Source organism: Zootoca vivipara, chromosome 1, assembly GCF_963506605.1.
Source record: "Zootoca vivipara chromosome 1, rZooViv1.1, whole genome shotgun sequence".
NCBI classification, from domain to species: domain Eukaryota; kingdom Metazoa; phylum Chordata; class Lepidosauria; order Squamata; family Lacertidae; genus Zootoca; species Zootoca vivipara.
Window position 1 is genome coordinate 11950998 of NC_083276.1, and position 17041 is coordinate 11968038.

Here is a 17041-nt window from a genome sequence, read left to right on the forward strand (position 1 = left end):
ACTGGTCCTCTTAGCTAGGGATCATGGGAGTTGTAGGCTAAAACATCTGGAGGGCTGCACTTGGGGATGTCTGGGCTAAAACAACAATAAAACTCGAAGTCAATATGTTGGAGGAGGAACCTGTTCATCCAAGGGAGTGCTTTCATGAGGCTGAACTTCCTTTCTTGTCAACATCAGAAAGCCCCCATCCTGTGGCTCACCTACCTTAATATGGAGGGGGAACAAGGTCTTAGAGGATTGTCTCAATAATTGAGCTGAGAGCCAACATGACACAGTGGTTAGAGTTTCTAGGCTGAGCCCATAGGGTCATAACAAGGATCCTGCAGGATCAAACCATAGGGCTATGTAGGCCAGCATCTTCTCTCCCGCACCTCCTTCACCACCCCACCCCACCCCAGGCACTGGCAAATGTGTCCTCTTTTTTGCTCTTCAACATATGACAACCTTACCCATGCACTCAGAAAAGAGGGCCACCCATCAAGGCAACTTTAAGGGCATGGAAGATGTCACCTTCTATCTGCAAGCATGCAGCCACCCATGTTTCTGCCATTTCTAGCGAGAAAGCAAAAACCTTTGCTTGTCAGTGGTTATGTTTCAATGTCAGATGTGAGAGTTTCGAAATGTAGCTTTAAAGGAAAAACGTCATCTGAGATTTTCAGATTTCTTTCCTTCAGCCCAGCTCCACCATTTAATGTTCTGTTGAGTTGAAGATGCTGCGGAGGAGCCAACGGATGGAACCCTCGACCTTTTGAGTGCATAACACATTCCCTACAACTCGGCTCAACCTTCCTTTCCTGCAATGCCCAGTAGTGAAAAAGCAAATTTAGTGTACATTTAATAACTTTCTACTAGTAGATGTTTGAACTTTTATTGTACATTTGTGTACATAAAGGAGGGGATGAATGCTTCTGTTTTTGAATCGATGCCCTGTGATGTGTGTGTTTGTGTATGTGTGTGCATTCCCTAGCTCAAACTTGAACTTCTTCTGGATTCAGGAGCAAAGCACCAAACTAGGCATAATATCAGGTGGTCCACATGTGGTTTTAAGAAAGATCTCTTAAGTCACCTTCTGGGAGAGGGGCTCAAAATGCAGTTGTGTGTATGTATCACATCCACCAACTTTTATGTCCTAAGATTTAGAACCTGACCTTCTGAACAGATTTACTATTGCACGATGCATAACTGTCAAATTCAAAATAGTTAAGAAATTGGGGCTGGAATCACGATGGTAAATGAGCGTTTGCACTCACAATCTGCATTGTCTTTTTTGCTGTCTAGTTGGGCATGGATTGCATGCAAAGTGCAGGGAAACCATTGAGCTTGGAAATGCAAAGTGCTGTTTGTTTTATACAAAACTGAACAGGGAGTAGGTTTTTTTTAATTAAAAAAAAGATGTACCCCAAACCACCATTGATGACCTTCTGTTGTAATACTTTGTATACATCAAGCAAATCTGAGATTCCAAGGCCCATTCTCCTTGCTGGAACCAACGTTTGAGTTTCCATTGTCTTTGGTGGGGACAGGGTTGCCTAAAACAGGAAATTATTGTTTGATATCAATTGTTTGCCCACTACCCCTTCTGGAGAGCGTATTGGGCTTCTGATCTGGTGCCATATAAAAATAAATTGTCTGAAAATTTAATGCGTTTTGGTGTTTTATTTAAACACAATCAGAATACTAGTTACAGGTAGGTAGCCGTGTTGGTCTGGCGTAGTCGAAACAAAATAAAAAAATTCCTTCCAGTAGCACCTTAGAGACCAACTAAGTTTGTCATTGGTATGAGCTTTCGTGTGCATGCACACTTCTTCCAAAGCTCGTACCAATGACAAACTTAGTTGGTCTCTAAGGTGCTACTGGAAGGAATTCTTTTATTTTGTTTTGACAATCAGAATAATTAGATTTTTTAGCACAAGACGTATGAAGCAACTGATGGTTGGGAACTGAATGGTGTGCCTCCCTTATAGGCTATACGAGTCTTGCTGGCAAGTATTGTGCAGATCTAGGAATCTAACAAGGATATAATTCATTTTTTAAAATGAAAATAAAACCTTTTCTTGTGTGTCTAACCTCATTTTTCAGATTTTTTTCTTGCACAGTTCTATAGAAGCTGGGAGGGCTGTTCCCCATTTTCCAGCTGCTGACATGTATTAAATGGCAGCTAAAATAAACTCCTTTTCATGTATATATTTTTTATTTTTGCTATGTAAACAAGAACTGTTTGTCGCAGCAGGGATAATGCCTGAATACGAAGAGAAGTCAAATATAGTTCACATAATCGGGGCAGGCAGGTGGTCTCAATTATGGTGCAGAATCCACACCAGGAAGAACATTGCCTACGTCGACGTTTAATGCACCCATACAAGTGGGTCAGTGTGTATTTTAAAAGGTTCCCAGCAAAACATCATCCATTAATGCCACCCTCCAAGGCAAGTGTTATAAATATGGTCAGAATAATTCCTTTTAATGCTCTTCATTTTTTTTTCTGTGTGGGATGTTTCCATCTGAAAACAAAAATGGTAACCTGCAAATGAGTTTCTGTCTTCAGTCAATGCCTATTCAACACTTTTTTATTTGCCATGTAATGTTCCTTCTGTACTTGCAATGAATCAACCCTTCAGTGTGGTAGCAACCATAAGGACATAAGTGGAGCCTGTTGCATCAGGCCAACGCCCCTCAGTCCAGCATCCTGTTCTCATAGTGGCCAATCAGATAATAGAGTTATAAGACTATACAGTTGGAAGAGATTATCTGGTCCAAAACCCTGCAATGCAGATACCTGTGGGAAACCAGCAAGCAGGGTTCAAGTTCTCTCCCATCCTGCGGTTTAATTCCTGCCTCTGACTGTGGAGCCAAAGCATAGCCATCGTGCCTAGTAGTGATCAATAGCCTTGTCCTCCATGAATTTGCCAAAATCTCTTTTAAAGCGCTCACCACCGACTCCTGTGGGTGTGAGATCCACAGTTTTAACTACCCACTTTCTCAATGCCACGCATAATCTTAGTAAGTTTCTGTCCTGACTTTTCAGCAGAGGCTGGTCCATTAGGGCAAATAGGGCAGTGGCTCACTGGCTTCATTCTGCCCTCAGCCAACCCATACCTGCCTCCTGTCAGGATGCTGTCAGAGGCTCCCGGCTGGTTGCCCAGGAAAGTCTAAAGACAAGGTAAAGTTTCTTACAGTCCATTTTTATTTCAAACTTTATAGAGAGAGGCTATAGAACCCAGCCTCTTGGGTAATGGTGTTGTCCCAAGTGAATCTCCACCCCTCCCTTTCCTCATTCGTCATCACCATCACTTCCTCTATAGGTGCCACTAAGTGCCCTCTGTCTTTGAGCTCTTTGCTCTCCTACTTTTAAGGCTCGCCGGGTTCTGGGAGATGGAGGGGTTGGAATGCTTTCTACTGACAACGTGTCAGCCACCTGTTGCTCTGGCTCTCCCATGGTTTCCCAACTTTACCCCTCATCTGCCTCTGAGCTGTGACCTCCCCCAAACCCCTGTTGTAAATCTAGACTGTCCTCCTCCTCCTCCTCCTCCTCCTCCTCCTCCTCCTCCTCCTCCTCCCTGGAAGGGTCAGGATGGGCAGGCGGTTTCCACCATTCCTGTCCCTGACATCTCCCTTCTTAAAGCTAATTTGGGGTGTGTGTGTGTGATGCTGGCTGTCAACTTCCTCCTCAGTTTGTTTTGCCCTTGTATAACTCAGCAGGGAGGCAGTGAATAGGAACAAATCTAGAATTGGTTGGCCCCAGCAACTCTTGGCCTCTTCACCTTCCATTGCACCAGTCCTGCCAGTTCCATTCCACCAGCAGTGCCTACTCTTTGGAACTCCCTGTCCATTGATTTTAGGCAGGTGTCTTCACTGCTTTGTTTTCAGCATCTGCTAAACAACCCCCCCCCCTGGATTTTAACATGCCATTGTTCATACACAATATTATTGTGTATAATTTTTTAAAAAGTTGCTGGTTTTATTTATGTTTTGCTAAGATTGTATGCCAGCCTCGTTTGAACATTTGCTTTTATTGGCATTGTTAGACTAATCTTTTATATAGTTCTTTATAGACCTTTCAGAGGCAGGGACCTTAAATGTATAGTGCAGACAGGACCACAATGTGTGACAAGGAGATTTAGTAACTGTTACCAGCATTTATTCATTCTTAATCATAATTTTACAATACAGAAGGCATTTTTGCATTGTGTTCATTTTTTAAAGAGTCTTGGTGTGATTCCAGTAAGCTAAAAATGGCATCAATGTCTTAAAAAACACCTTTTTATAACCAACTTGTATTAGTACTGTATATACAATATTTTATTAAACTATCAACCAATGATAGTGGAGACTGCAGCATTCCTGTAATTTTTAATTGTGTGGTTAGACACTTGGTCACCTATCTTTTGAAAGCTGGCAGCAACTATATAGAATAGATTTCAAACCATGCAATGGATAAAATGTGATATTTATATACACCACTCACATTGCTTAACCCTCGCCTCAAAATATACAAAGGGGCTTGACTCAGCTCCAGCTAAACACTTTTACTCCCCATTGATTCCAGTGGGAGAGAGTAAAATACAGCTACTCTCAGTTTCATCCAAGCCAAAATTTGAGTTGAATTCAAAGGCTCCCTCCTGAAGAAACTGCTGGGGAATTTCAAAGGAAGCAAGTTTTGATAAGGTTATACACCCTGTCTGTCCACACATTCCTCTGTAAGCAACACCCAACATTTATCATTTAAAAATAAGTCATTTTTGAAGACTAGTCCTTTGTATGGTCTAGCTCATGGGTTTATTATTATTATTATTATTATTATTATTATTATTATTATTATTATTATTTTAAGACGTTTGATTGGCAATACTTTGAAATCCTGTTTGCAGCTCCCACACATCCCCAGGTTGGAAATAAAGAATATTATCAATGCTTCAAGGCTCTTACACAATGGGCCTCTAATTGCAATTGAGATTGCTAGGAGACGATAATGGCATTATGAAAAGAAATGCAGAACCCAAATGACGCCGATAAGAAAGGAAAAAATGCCCGCCGTGGGTAGCGTCGTAATTTTGCAAGAAGACAGCTGCTTCATTTCCCGTTTGATTTTTTTCTTAAATAAAGAGGCTCTTTTACTCTCTCAGACACATTGGGACGGCATCCCAGAGGAAGCGAGCCATTGCTCCCAGCCCTGCATGGCTCCCTGTGGGAGGCTTTCCTACAGCCTCATAAACCAGGCCCAACATTTCACAGCAACGTGCCTGATCTGAAGGACGGCGATAACAAGCTGGGTGTGAAACTCTTCCAAGACTTTGAAATCTCGCCTCACGCTGCCGTAGTAGAGACTTAAAGCCAAAAGCAGGAGCGCACAAAGGAAAATTCCCAGGAACAAAGGCAGTACGCTTGCAGGCCTCTTGTGCGCTGGGATGGAGTGGAGGAGAATAGAAAGAAGCGAGGTTAAAATTAGGTCCTCCCCTGTCATATTGAAACATCCCCCACCTCCCCTTTCGCTGGAGAAATCTTACTTTCAGTGTCATATCACAGACCCTCCAAGTGTCCTGATTCCAACACCCCCCCCCCCAAATGAGGTGGGGGAGGCTGAGAGGTTGCAGTTGTCTCAAGGTGACCGATGTAGATGTGCAGGGCTGTCTTGAGGTCATCGGGCGCCCTGGTGCGGGGATCCCTTGGGCGCCCCCACTCTTACCTGGCTTGCCGGGCGGCGGGGGCAGGGGGAGCCTCATGGTGGCCCCCGCGCCTCACAGTGGGGCCGCGCTGTGCCAGAGGCCGCCTGCCTGCCCGCCCGATGCCGGATTGAGTGGGGGAGGGGGCACTGCTGCTCCGCGCGGCCTTCCTCCCTTCTCCCAGCGGGCCGGGGTGCCTGGGCAGGCCGGGCCACACCAGGGCCTTCCCGGCCGTCTCCCGCCACTCCGGCACTTCCTGGGTCCAGGGCCGTTTCCTTCCCGCCAACAGGGTGCTGCGTTTCATTGGTAGAGGTGCTGCCATGTGGCGTCGCCTCTACCAATGAAACGCAGCGCCCTCGCTTACCTCCCTGCTCTCCTGGTGCGGCTGGTAGAGGGAAAAGGGAGGATGCCGCGCAGCTCCCCCATTTGCTGGGGCGCCCCTCCGCGCCCCCTGATCGCCCAGGCGCCCTGGCACAACGCACCACTAGAGTCAATGGGCGGGCCGGGGCTGTAGATGTGGATATGACGTCTTTGCATGCAGGAGATCCGGCGCAGGAGAAGCTTCCTGATGTAGATAGACTGTCCCTATTTTCATCTCGGAAATGTTGGAAGGTGTGATATCACTATCCATTTCTTTTTATTTGGGGGGCGTTTAAGCATGCTGCTCTCCGAGGATCTCCCTCTGAGGATACTGCTGCCGCCTCCTTGTGGGAATGTTGTGGGTAGTAGGAGAGGATATATTGATTAAATATTATCCTTCCTCACGCATGCTAGCGAGCTGCTAGCAGAGTACATACCCCTGTATATTGCAGGAAGCTAGTTGATAGATTCGTTTGAATCTCTTGAGTTAGGCAATCCAGCCTGGCTTGTCCAGATTGGATTGGCAAATCCCCTTTGTTCCCTCTTAAAAGGAATAAAGACACAACAGTCTTCTCTTAAAAGTAATAAGAAGTTTACTTACATTCAGTTCACAGTATGATCCTGAATGTAAGTAGTTTGTAGTTACAGAAGAGAGTGTGGGTTCATCCCATATGGGGATTGAGCCCATGTGCTGCTGGCTGAGAGCCAGCAGACAGCAAAAGCATCAAGATGGAATAAAGTGAAGAAGAAGGGTCAAGAGAAAAGGGAAGATCTTTCAGTTGGAAAAATCAAAATTGGAGACGGAACTGTTAGAATCTAAAACAAAGAATCTTTCCAAAATGTTTAATTTATTGTTGGAATGGCATACAAAAGATGAACAAGTGAAATCTGTAATGATTGACTGGGCAAAAAATGTGGGGCATAATATCATGATGGAGGATTGGGAAAGGTTGTGGAAGAAGAACATTAAGTTCACAGCATGTAATGTGTTGAGAGAAAACATGATGAAAATGATGTATAGATGGTACTTAACGCTGGTAAAATTAGCTAAGATTTATCATACACATGATAATAAATGTTGGGAATGTAAGAATGTGGTAGAATTCTACGCCATTTGGTGGGATTTTATTTGTTGTGTGTCGAATTCAGATATACCAAACTCTTATCCCACCAAATCAAAATCTGGCTGTCGTGATGTGTTTTGTTATTTTACAACATTACCAGCTCTCTATTTATTTGTAAAATACAACCTCTGTAGTTCTCCTTAGGATGAATGATTGAGGGAGCTGGGTATGTTTAGCCTGGATAAGATGAGAGCAATTTTCAAATATCTCAAGGGCTTTCACATGAAAGATGGAGCATTTTGCTTTCTTTCTTTTTTTTTACTGCTCTGGAGGCTAGGACCTGAATGAATGGCTTCAAGTCACAAGAAAGGAGATTCCAACTAAGTATCAGGCAGAACTTTCTGACAGTAAGAGCAGTTTGACAGAGGAACGGACTCCCTCTGGAGGTTCTGGACTGTCCTTCCTTGGAAGTTTTTAAGCAGAGATTGGATGGCCATCTGTCATGGATGCCTTAGTTGAGATTCCACTGTACTGTAGTTGAGTACAACTTAGTTGAGTACCACTGTATTCTGCTCTGGTCAGACCTCACCTGGAGTACTGTGTCCAGTTCTGGGCACCACAGTTCAAGAAGGATACTGACAAGCTGGAACGTGTCCAGAAGAGGGCAACCAAAATGGTCAAAGGCCTGGAAACGATGCCTTATGAGGAACGGCTTAGGGAGCTGGGTATGTTTAGCCTGGAGAAGAGAAGGTTAAGGGGTGATATGATAGCCATGTTCAAATATATGAAAGGATGTCATATAGAGGAGGGAGAAAGGTTGTTTTCTCCTTCTCCAGAGAAGCGGACACGGAGCAATGGATTCAAACTACAAGAAAGAAGATTCCACCTAAACATTAGGAAGAACTTCCTGACAGTAAGAGCTGTTCGGCAGTGGAATTTGCTACCAAGGAGTATGGTGGAGTCTCCTTCTTTGGAGGTCTTTAAGCAGAGGCTTGACAGGCATATGTCAGGAATGCTTTGATGGTGTTTCCTGCTCGGCAGGGGGTTGGACTGGATGGCCCTTGTGGTCTCTTCCAACTCTACGATTCTATGATTCCTGCATTGCAGGGGGTTGGGTTCCATTTTAGCTCTTACGATTCCTTTATTTTGTAACTTTTATTATATTCTTCCCTCTTTGTACCTTTGGTTTTACGTTAATACAAACCCAAAACTGAAGGGGGGGGGGAGAAGAGAAATTGAGAGAGGCCAAAATTGACAGATTCACCCATGATAAGACTCTAAGAAGAACCTGATGGGATCAGGCCAATGGCCCATCCAGTCTAGCATCCTGTTCTCACGGAAGCCAACCAGACGGCCGTTGGAAACCCACAAGCAGGCTCTGAGCACAAGAGGACTCTCTTCTTCTGCGATTTCTAGCAGCTGGCATTCAGAAGCAATAAAGGCAACACAGGAAGCCGGATAGAGAGGAGGAGAATTGATCTGCACATAGAAATGTGACTCACCCCCCCCCCCACCTCCTGTGCTTGCCCAGGATTTGCTATAAAGCAGCCCTTGCTCTGCCTCTTTGCAGCTGTGTGGCAGCAATTCCCAGGCCTGGCTCTGCCCACTGCATGTGTTCCTCTGGCCTCCTGCCCTCGAATACAGCTCTTTGGCACGCCTAGCTGAAATAGCAACAACACACACCTCCCTCCGAAAGGAGACTGAATAACAATGATGAAATCTAATGGAGCGTTGAAAGGATTTGATTATATACAACAAGAACAGGATTACCATAATTAATGCATGCACTTGGATACCCTCGCTGCCATCTTTTTTTTTAAAAAAAACCTTTCAGCAAAACGTGAGCACTTAAATACTTCTGAACGCTAGGCAGCTCTGGCAAATTATTTAATGCTCATTGGCAGCTTATAAAGAAACGAGATTCTGTGCCTTCTGACTGTAACAGGAGCCTTTTATATCCAGTCCTTTCAAATTGGAAAAAAAGAGTTAGTTGCGTACTCAGTGCGGCATAAAATACAAGCAGGCTTAAAATGATCATCCGAGTAAACATTTGACATGTTTTAATTTTCACAGGCTGATCTAGGAAGGCCTTTTCTTTTAATGAAATGCCTGTGTGTGTGTTGTAAGCATTCATCTTAATTTGTATTAATTTTGGTATTTAATGGCATTTACAATGTTTTCATTTGCATTCCTATTTTTATTTAAGTTTTCTGTGAAGCCTTTGGGGAGGATACCACTAGTCTCAATACTCTCGCAGAATCATAGAATTGTAGAGTTGAAAGGGATCCTGAGGGTCATCTAGTCCAACCCCCTGCAATGCAGGGATCTCAACCACCCCTGACACATGGCCATCCAGCCTCTGCTTATAAACCTCCAAGGGTGGAGAGTCCATCACCTCCTAAGGGAGTCTGTTCCACTATTGAACAGCTCTTACCCTCAGAAAGTTCTTCCTCACGTTTAGCCGGAATCTCCTTTCTTGCAACTTGAATAGGCGGACCTTTTGCCACCTCACCTGGCTGGGTGCCATGTCATCCTGTCATGCAGAGCAATAGGCCAAGGGCGTGTGAGTGGGTGTGGGGTGACGCTGGAAGCCGGAGAGACAGAGACATGCCTTGCTCTGTGCTGGATCCAAAACTGTGACCTGGGGCTTCCCTGGAGACCTAAGGGGGAAGCAAGATCTTTGGGGGTGTTGATGCTGTGAGCCCCTTTGCCCTCTGCTTAGGTTGCATATACAGTGGTGCCTCGACTTACGAATTTAATCCGTTCTGAAGGCAGCTTCGTAGGTCGAAAAATTTGTAAGTCGAAAAGCGCCATTGGAAACGCGATTTCCCATAGGAATGCATTGGAAATGGAAAAATCCGTAAGTCGAAGCAACACCATCTAAAAATTCGTAAGTTGAAAAAAACCCTATCTAAAACCACCGCGGTTTCCGTTCGGATGTCAAGAAATTCGTAAGCGTGCGGCCATTTGCCCCATTCGTAAGTCAAAAAATTCGGTTGTCGAGTTGTTCGTAAGTCGAGGTACCACTGTATGTGTAAATAAAACCATATATCCCAAGGACACCACAATCTCTGTTGACCTTCATTAAGTGCATTCATTATTATTTGCTGATTTAAATTTATTATTTACTATTATATTCTAATGGATTATTGAAAATTGCTTGATTTGCGATACACTGTTCATTTCAAAGTTATGTTTTTATTGTGACATTTTTGTATTGGATCAGATGGTTATTAGGTATGTGATCTTTGCTATCTATTTTGTTGTTTCTTCAGTTTGTAAACCGCCTTGCGTGTAGTGATTTAGAAAGGTGGTATCATACCCCCAACATTTATCCAGTGAACATAGGGATGTCCCATTCAATAAGGATAATTTTACTATTTATACCCCACACATCTTACTGGCTTACCCCAGCCACTCTGGGCAGCTTCAGACATATATAAAAACATAATAAAACATTAAACTTAGCTATACAGGATTGCCTTCAGATGGCTTGGGGGTTCAAATAACTGCATACCCTCCAACATTTCTCCAATGAAAATAGAGACATCCTAAGGAAAAGCGGGACATTCTGGGATCAAATAAGAAACCGGGATGGCTTCTCTAGATCAGGGAAGTCCTTGGAAAATAGGGACACTTGGAGGGTCTGTGGTATGCAAATACTGCAAAAAGTGAAATGAAAAAATGAAAATAAAATGAAATGGTGTTAAAGGCACAGGAAGGGGCAGAGCTCAAGGGCAGATCACGTGCTTTGCAGAGAGTTGGTCCTTGGCTCAACCTCTGGCATTTTCAGTAAGGCCAAGTTGCTGGTTCTTATACTTGTGTCTTGCTTGGTATCTTCCTATGGCCATTGTGAGAACAGGTTGATGGACTAGATGGGCCATTGGTCTGATCCACTAGACTAGTCTCTTCTTATGTTCTACAATTCTGGAAAAGCACGGCCAGTCAGTGTAAAAAAAAGAGTAAAGGTAAAGGACCCTTGAATGGCCAGTCAAAGGCAATTAAGGGATTGAGGCGCTTATCTCGCTTTCAGGCCACCATGACTAAACTGTTTCTGGCACAACGGGACACCGTGATGGAAACCAGAGCGCACAGAAACGCTGTTTACCTTCCCGCCGCAGTGGTACCTATTTATCTATTTGCACTGGTGTGCTTTCGAACTGCTAGGTTGGTAGGAGCTGGGACTGAGCAATGGGAGCTCACCCCGTTGCAGGGATTTGAACTGCCGACCTTCTGATTGGCAAGCCCAAGAGGCTCCGTGATTTAGACCACAGCGCCACCCGCGTCTCCAGTCAGTGTAGACTGAGCTCAGTGACTTGGCAGAAGGCAGCTCCCCCTGTTCTTATATGCCCTGTTGATGATCCTGTGTGAGACACACTGTCACACCAATATCTACTGACAAGCTGCTGAGTGAGACAGAACATCGCTCTGACCCAGCGTGGCAATTTTTATGTACGGCAAGTTTCATTGCCATTATTTTACAACAACAACCTTCTTTTATAAAGCAGCTTGGATATGGAAAGCACTACTAAACACCCGATCTATGCATCAGATAATAACCTTTTTTTTTGAAAAAGAAATACTATACAGAATATAACCATTTGCCTGCTATACGAGCGCACCCAGTATGGGTAAGATTAAAAATATACATACAGTATAAACGCCGTTGTGGTCTGTATCGTTATGGGTAAAGGTCCACTGTTCGCTCTGGCCTATTTAAATTAGCTGCTATTACTAGTCTTAGAATTCATGGTAAACAATTAAGCTGTCATGCTGAGGTACAGGGAGGAAAGTAGAAGTCATAAAGGCAGGCAACCCAACCCATAATAATGTATCAAAAAGTGTGTGTGTTTGGGGGGAAGGCGGAATGCTAAGAGCAAATCATTTTAAAGAACCCGAGAAAGCGAATCAATGTTCTCTAATAGAGTCGGGGGAAACTATTTGCAGCAAATGATTTATTCATCTCGAACGAAGCCCTCCTTTCCGCTTGCAAATTATCTCTGAACAGGCTTCCATTTTCTTTGTTAAATCGATTGCTATTTAAAATTACTCTCTTTGTGCTTTCTGTGAATAAATGTCAGCCTGTGGCTCGCTCGCTAACTCCTTCCTGTGAGGGACTGATTCAAATGTTATTGCACTTGTAGACTGAATATATATATATATATATATATATATATATATATATATATATATATCACATGCACTGTAGTAGATAGCATCTGAAACATACAGTGTGAAATTGCTTTTGGACACAGAAAACTGCTCCATTCTCAATGCTGGAGCTGGGGTTGCTCAAACTGTGTCCTGGGGAACAGTTATTTTGAAGCTTATCAGGGTGGTAAATGATGAACTCTAAAAAAAACTAGGGTGCCCAGCATGACCAACTGTCCCTTAAGATGCAAAGCTATGGGGAAATGCTATAGGGCACATGACGACTTGGGTAGCCAATGAAGTGTTGCTGAACTACAACTCCCATCCCTTCCATCTAGCATGACTGTCATGAACTAGTTGGACGCAGAGGAATGGTGGAAGGAACCAGCCAAGGGAAGAAGGCTCAGAGCCTGGAGATTGGTGGTGCAATGACGGTGAGTGGTCAGAGGGAGAAAAGGGAGAAGACTGGGAGGAGAAGGTGAAGAGGGCTTAGTGAACTGGGAGAGGCCATGGCAGAGAGAAGTCCAGAATCAGAGGCAGAAGCTGAAGCATGAAAGTAGGAGGAAGGGCAAGAGGCAGAGTTGAGCTGGTGAAGAGTCACGAGGGTCTCCCCCTCCTGCTGCAACAAGCTCCCCTTCCAGCTTGTCTCCCAGAACCAGAAGAGGCGTGAAAAGGACGGAGGAGAGGCTGGTTCACATAGGCATAGTCTCTGATTGCTTGGGAAAAACCCTGGAGAGGCAGGGACTTTCAGTCTCGGCAACTGATCTGTGGGGCAAGACCTACTGGGGGTGAACTGTTGTGTTCATTGGGCCCGGCACTCTGCCAAGTGTGTGCATATCATGTTCTTGCTAATAAAGACTTAACTTCTACTTGCACGGTGTGATTTACTGCTGGCTCGCTGCTGAACATGACCAGCAGACAGGGATGATGGGAGTTGTAGTCCAGCAACATCTGGAGAGCACCAGAAGTGATGTCAGCTGCTTGACAGGTGGTTGTGTTTGGGGGGGGGGAATGACCTCATGGGCCAAATTAGACCAACCCAGTGCGGCCTGAGATTAGCCTGCTGTCTGGAGGTTAAAAACTTAAAATGAGCCTGTTGAATTAGTCCATCTAGTCCAGCATCCTGTTCTCACAGTGGCCAAACAGAAGCTCATGGAAAACTTACAATGAGCACAAGTTCATTCTCCCCTCCTGTGGTTTCCAGCAACTGACTTTGGAGGCAGAGCTCAGACAGTGTTGTTGTTTAGTCGTTTAGTCGTTTCCTACTCTTTGTGGCCCCATGGACCAGAGCACGCCAGGCACTACTGTCTTCCACTGCCTCCCGCAATTTGGTCAGACTCATGTTTGTAGCTTCGAGAACACTGTCCAACCATCTCGTCCTCTGTCGTCCCCTTCATTGCTAGTAGCCATTGATAACTCTCTCCTCCCCAATTTTGTCCAGTCCTCTTTTAAAGCAACCCACCCCTAGCTAAGTGTATTTTTTAGAATAGCAGTGTAAAGTATCTCACTATTATCACCCCCATATTGTAGGTGAAGTATGTCGAAGGAGACCTAATGTGAATTGCTACTCTCAGCTAATGTTTTATTCCTTTTGCAAACCTAGGCTATTAATAATCCAAGCAGCAAGCCATCATCAGTCAGTTCCACAAATGGCCCACGGTGAACATGTTAGAGATTTCAACTTACCAACTATGTAGTCACAGCAGGAAATGTCTAGATAGGAAACAGAATGAAAGGGATGTATTATTAGCACTGCAAAGAAGGAACCTCTTTGGACTAATAAAAAAAGGGCAAATTCGGTAGAGGACCTAGCTGCAGGTTGGCAATTGCTCAGTTAAAAGGCAAGTGCAGATTTTACATGGTTCACTTGCAAAAATAATGAGCTGGATTTTCACTGAGAAAATAATTAACACTTGGTTCAGCTGATTCCACTTTCTTCCTATACATCAGGTTAGGTAGGGCTGTCATAGGTCCGAAATTTTTTCCAGGCATAGCTGGGATTCGTCTGTCCAAAATGGTGTCTGGGTGGAATTTTTGGGGCCAGAGTCATAAGTGGGTGGAGCAACACATGCAATTATTATTATTATTATCATTATTATCATTATTATCATCATTATTATCATTATTATTACTATTACTATTATTATTGTGTTTGTATACTGCCCTTTGCCTGAAGGTCACAGGGTGATTTACAGCACAAAGATAGAAAATGAGAACACAAAATACAAAAACAAACCAATAACCCCCCTCCCAGTGTGCCCAGTGTGGTGTAGTGGTTAAGAGCAGTAGACTCGTAATCTGGGGAACCGGGTTCGCGTCTCCGCTCCTCCACATGCCGCTGCTGGGTGACCTTGGGCTAGTCACACTTCTCTGAAGTCTCTCGGCCCCACTCACCTCACAGAGTGTTTGTTCTGGGGGAGGAAGGGAAAGGAGATTGTTGGCCGCTTTGAGACTCCTTCAGGTAGTGATAAAGTGGGATAGCAAATCCAAACTCTTCTTCTTCTTCTTCTTCCCCCCCAAACACATTTAAAAGGCCATAGCTTTAGCTGCTTTAGCTAAGATTCCTGCATTGCATGGGGTTGGACTAGATGCAGACCCTCCAAGTGTCCCTATTTTCTAGGGACAGCCACGGATTTACAGAAGATATCCTGGTTTATGGTTTGATCCTGGAATGTCCTGCTTCTCCTTAGGATGTCCCTATTTTCATCGGAGAACATTCTTGCCTGGTGCCTAAAGATATATAATAAAGGTGACAGGCGAGCCTCCCTGGGGAGAGCATTCAACAACGGGGGAGCCACCACAGAAAAGGCCCGTTCTCCTGCAAATGAAAGACTGTGCTTTCAATGAAGAAAGAAGAGTGTATTTTCAGTTGAGAAGAAAAGAAGAATGGGCAAGGGAAAAAGGAAGGGGAGCTGTCAGGAGTGGGGTGGAAAGAATAGAGGTTTGGCAGGGGAGGTGGCGGCGGGGGGAGAACAGGAATGAGGGGGAGGGGAGACAATGGAGAATGTGAGTGGGGTGAAATTTGTGAATAATAATGTGTTAATTGGGAGAAAGTAATTTGTAGTTATGAAGAGGATGGATAAAATTGGAAATAGTCTGAAGAGAATTTAATTGTATATATATATATTAAAATTTAGTGAATATGAAAGAAATTTGGAAGAGATATATAGGCTAAAGGAAGAAAATATTTTAAGATTGCGTAAATGAAAAGGAAAAATATGTAATGAATTAGAATAGATTAATTATGGTATTAAGGAATAATGGCTAATAGGAATAAAAGGCTAATAGAGTTCTGTCAAGAGAACAAGCTGGTCATCACAAACACTCTATTCCAACAACACAAGAATTATACCAGAAAGATATGGAGGTCTCGTACACCTCAGGTAGTGTGGTTGCTGGCCTTGAGCCAGACATCTTGGAGAGTGAAGTCAAATGGGCCTTAGAAAGCATTGCTAATAACAAGGCCAGTGGAAGTGATGATATTCCAGCTGAACTGTTTAAAATTTTAAAAGATGATGCTGTTAAGGTGCTACACCCAATATGCCAGCAAGTTTGGAAAACTCAGCAATGGCCAGAGGATTGGAGAAGATCAGTCTACATCCCGATTCCAAAGAAGGGCAGTGCCAAAGAATGCTCCAACTACCGCACAATTGCGCTCATTTCACACGCTAGCAAGGTTATGCTTAAAATTCTACAAGGCAGGCTTAGGCAGTATGTGGACCGAGAACTCCCAGAAGTGCAAGCTGGATTTCGAAGGGGCAGAGGAACCAGAGACCAAATAGCAAACATGCGCTGGATTATGGAGAAAGCTAGAGAGTTCCAGAAAAACGTCTACTTCTGCTTCATTGACTATGCAAAAGCCTTTGACTGTGTCGACCACAGCAAACTATGGCAAGTTCTTAAAGAAATGGGAGTGCCTGATCACCTCATCTGTCTCCTGAGAAATCTCTATGTGGGACAAGAAGCTACAGTTAGAACTGGATATGGAACAACTGATTGGTTCAAAATTGGGAAAGGAGTACGACAAGGTTGTATATTGTCTCCCTGCTTATTTAACTTATATGCAGAATTCATCATGCGAAAGGCTGGACTAGATGAATCCCAAACCGGAATTAAGATTGCTGGAAGAAATATCAACAACCTCAGATATGCAGATGACACAACCTTGATGGCAGAAAGCGAGGAGGAATTAAAGAACCTTTTAATGAGGGTGAAAGAGGAGAGCGCAAAATATGGTCTGAAGCTCAACATCAAAAAAACCAAGATCATGGCCACTGGTCCCATGACCTCCTGGCAAATAGAAGGGGAAGAAATGGAGGCAGTGAGAGATTTTACTTTCTTGGGCTCCTTGATCACTGCAGATGGTGACAGCAGTCACGAAATTAAAAGACGCCTGCTTCTTGGGAGAAAAGCAATGACAAACCTAGACAGCATCTTAAAAAGCAGAGACATCACCTTGCCGACAAAGGTCCATATAGTTAAAGCTATGGTTTTCCCAGTAGTGATGTATGGAAGTGAGAGTTGGACCATAAAGAAGGCTGATCGCCGAAGAATTGATGCTTTTGAATTATGGTGCTGGAGGAGACTCTTGAGAGTCCCATGGACTGCAAGAAGATCAAACCTATCCATTCTTAAGGAAATCAGCCCTGAGTGCTCCCTGGAAGGACATATCGTGAAGCTGAGGCTCCAATACTTTGGCCACCTCATGAGAAGAGAAGAATCCTTGGAAAAGACCCTGATGTTGGGAAAGATTGAGGGCACTAGGAGAAGGGGACAACAGAGGACAAGATGGTTGGACAGTGTTCT

General features: G+C 44.1%; 1 protein-coding gene across 4 annotated transcripts in view; it reads right to left on the minus strand.

The window, feature by feature from the left end:
• The window catches only part of C1H14orf180 (chromosome 1 C14orf180 homolog), a 33736-nt gene continuing 16695 nt past the window's right edge, over positions 1-17041 (minus strand). The window contains exons 5-8 of one of the 4 annotated variants that reach the window (XR_009557131.1): positions 14630-14646; positions 13922-13948; positions 4565-5400; positions 17-200 (exon numbers count right to left, since the gene is read on the minus strand). Coding sequence is in view for 1 of the 4 variants with exons in the window: in XM_060271616.1 (XP_060127599.1) it covers positions 5198-5400; positions 13922-13939 (221 nt within the window). In the remaining 3 variants the exon portion in view is untranslated. Of the gene's footprint in view, positions 201-4564; positions 5401-13921; positions 13949-14629; positions 14647-17041 lie in introns of all 4 variants that reach the window. The other 3 variants (XM_060271616.1, XR_009557132.1, XR_009557130.1) reach the window with 3 other exon arrangements.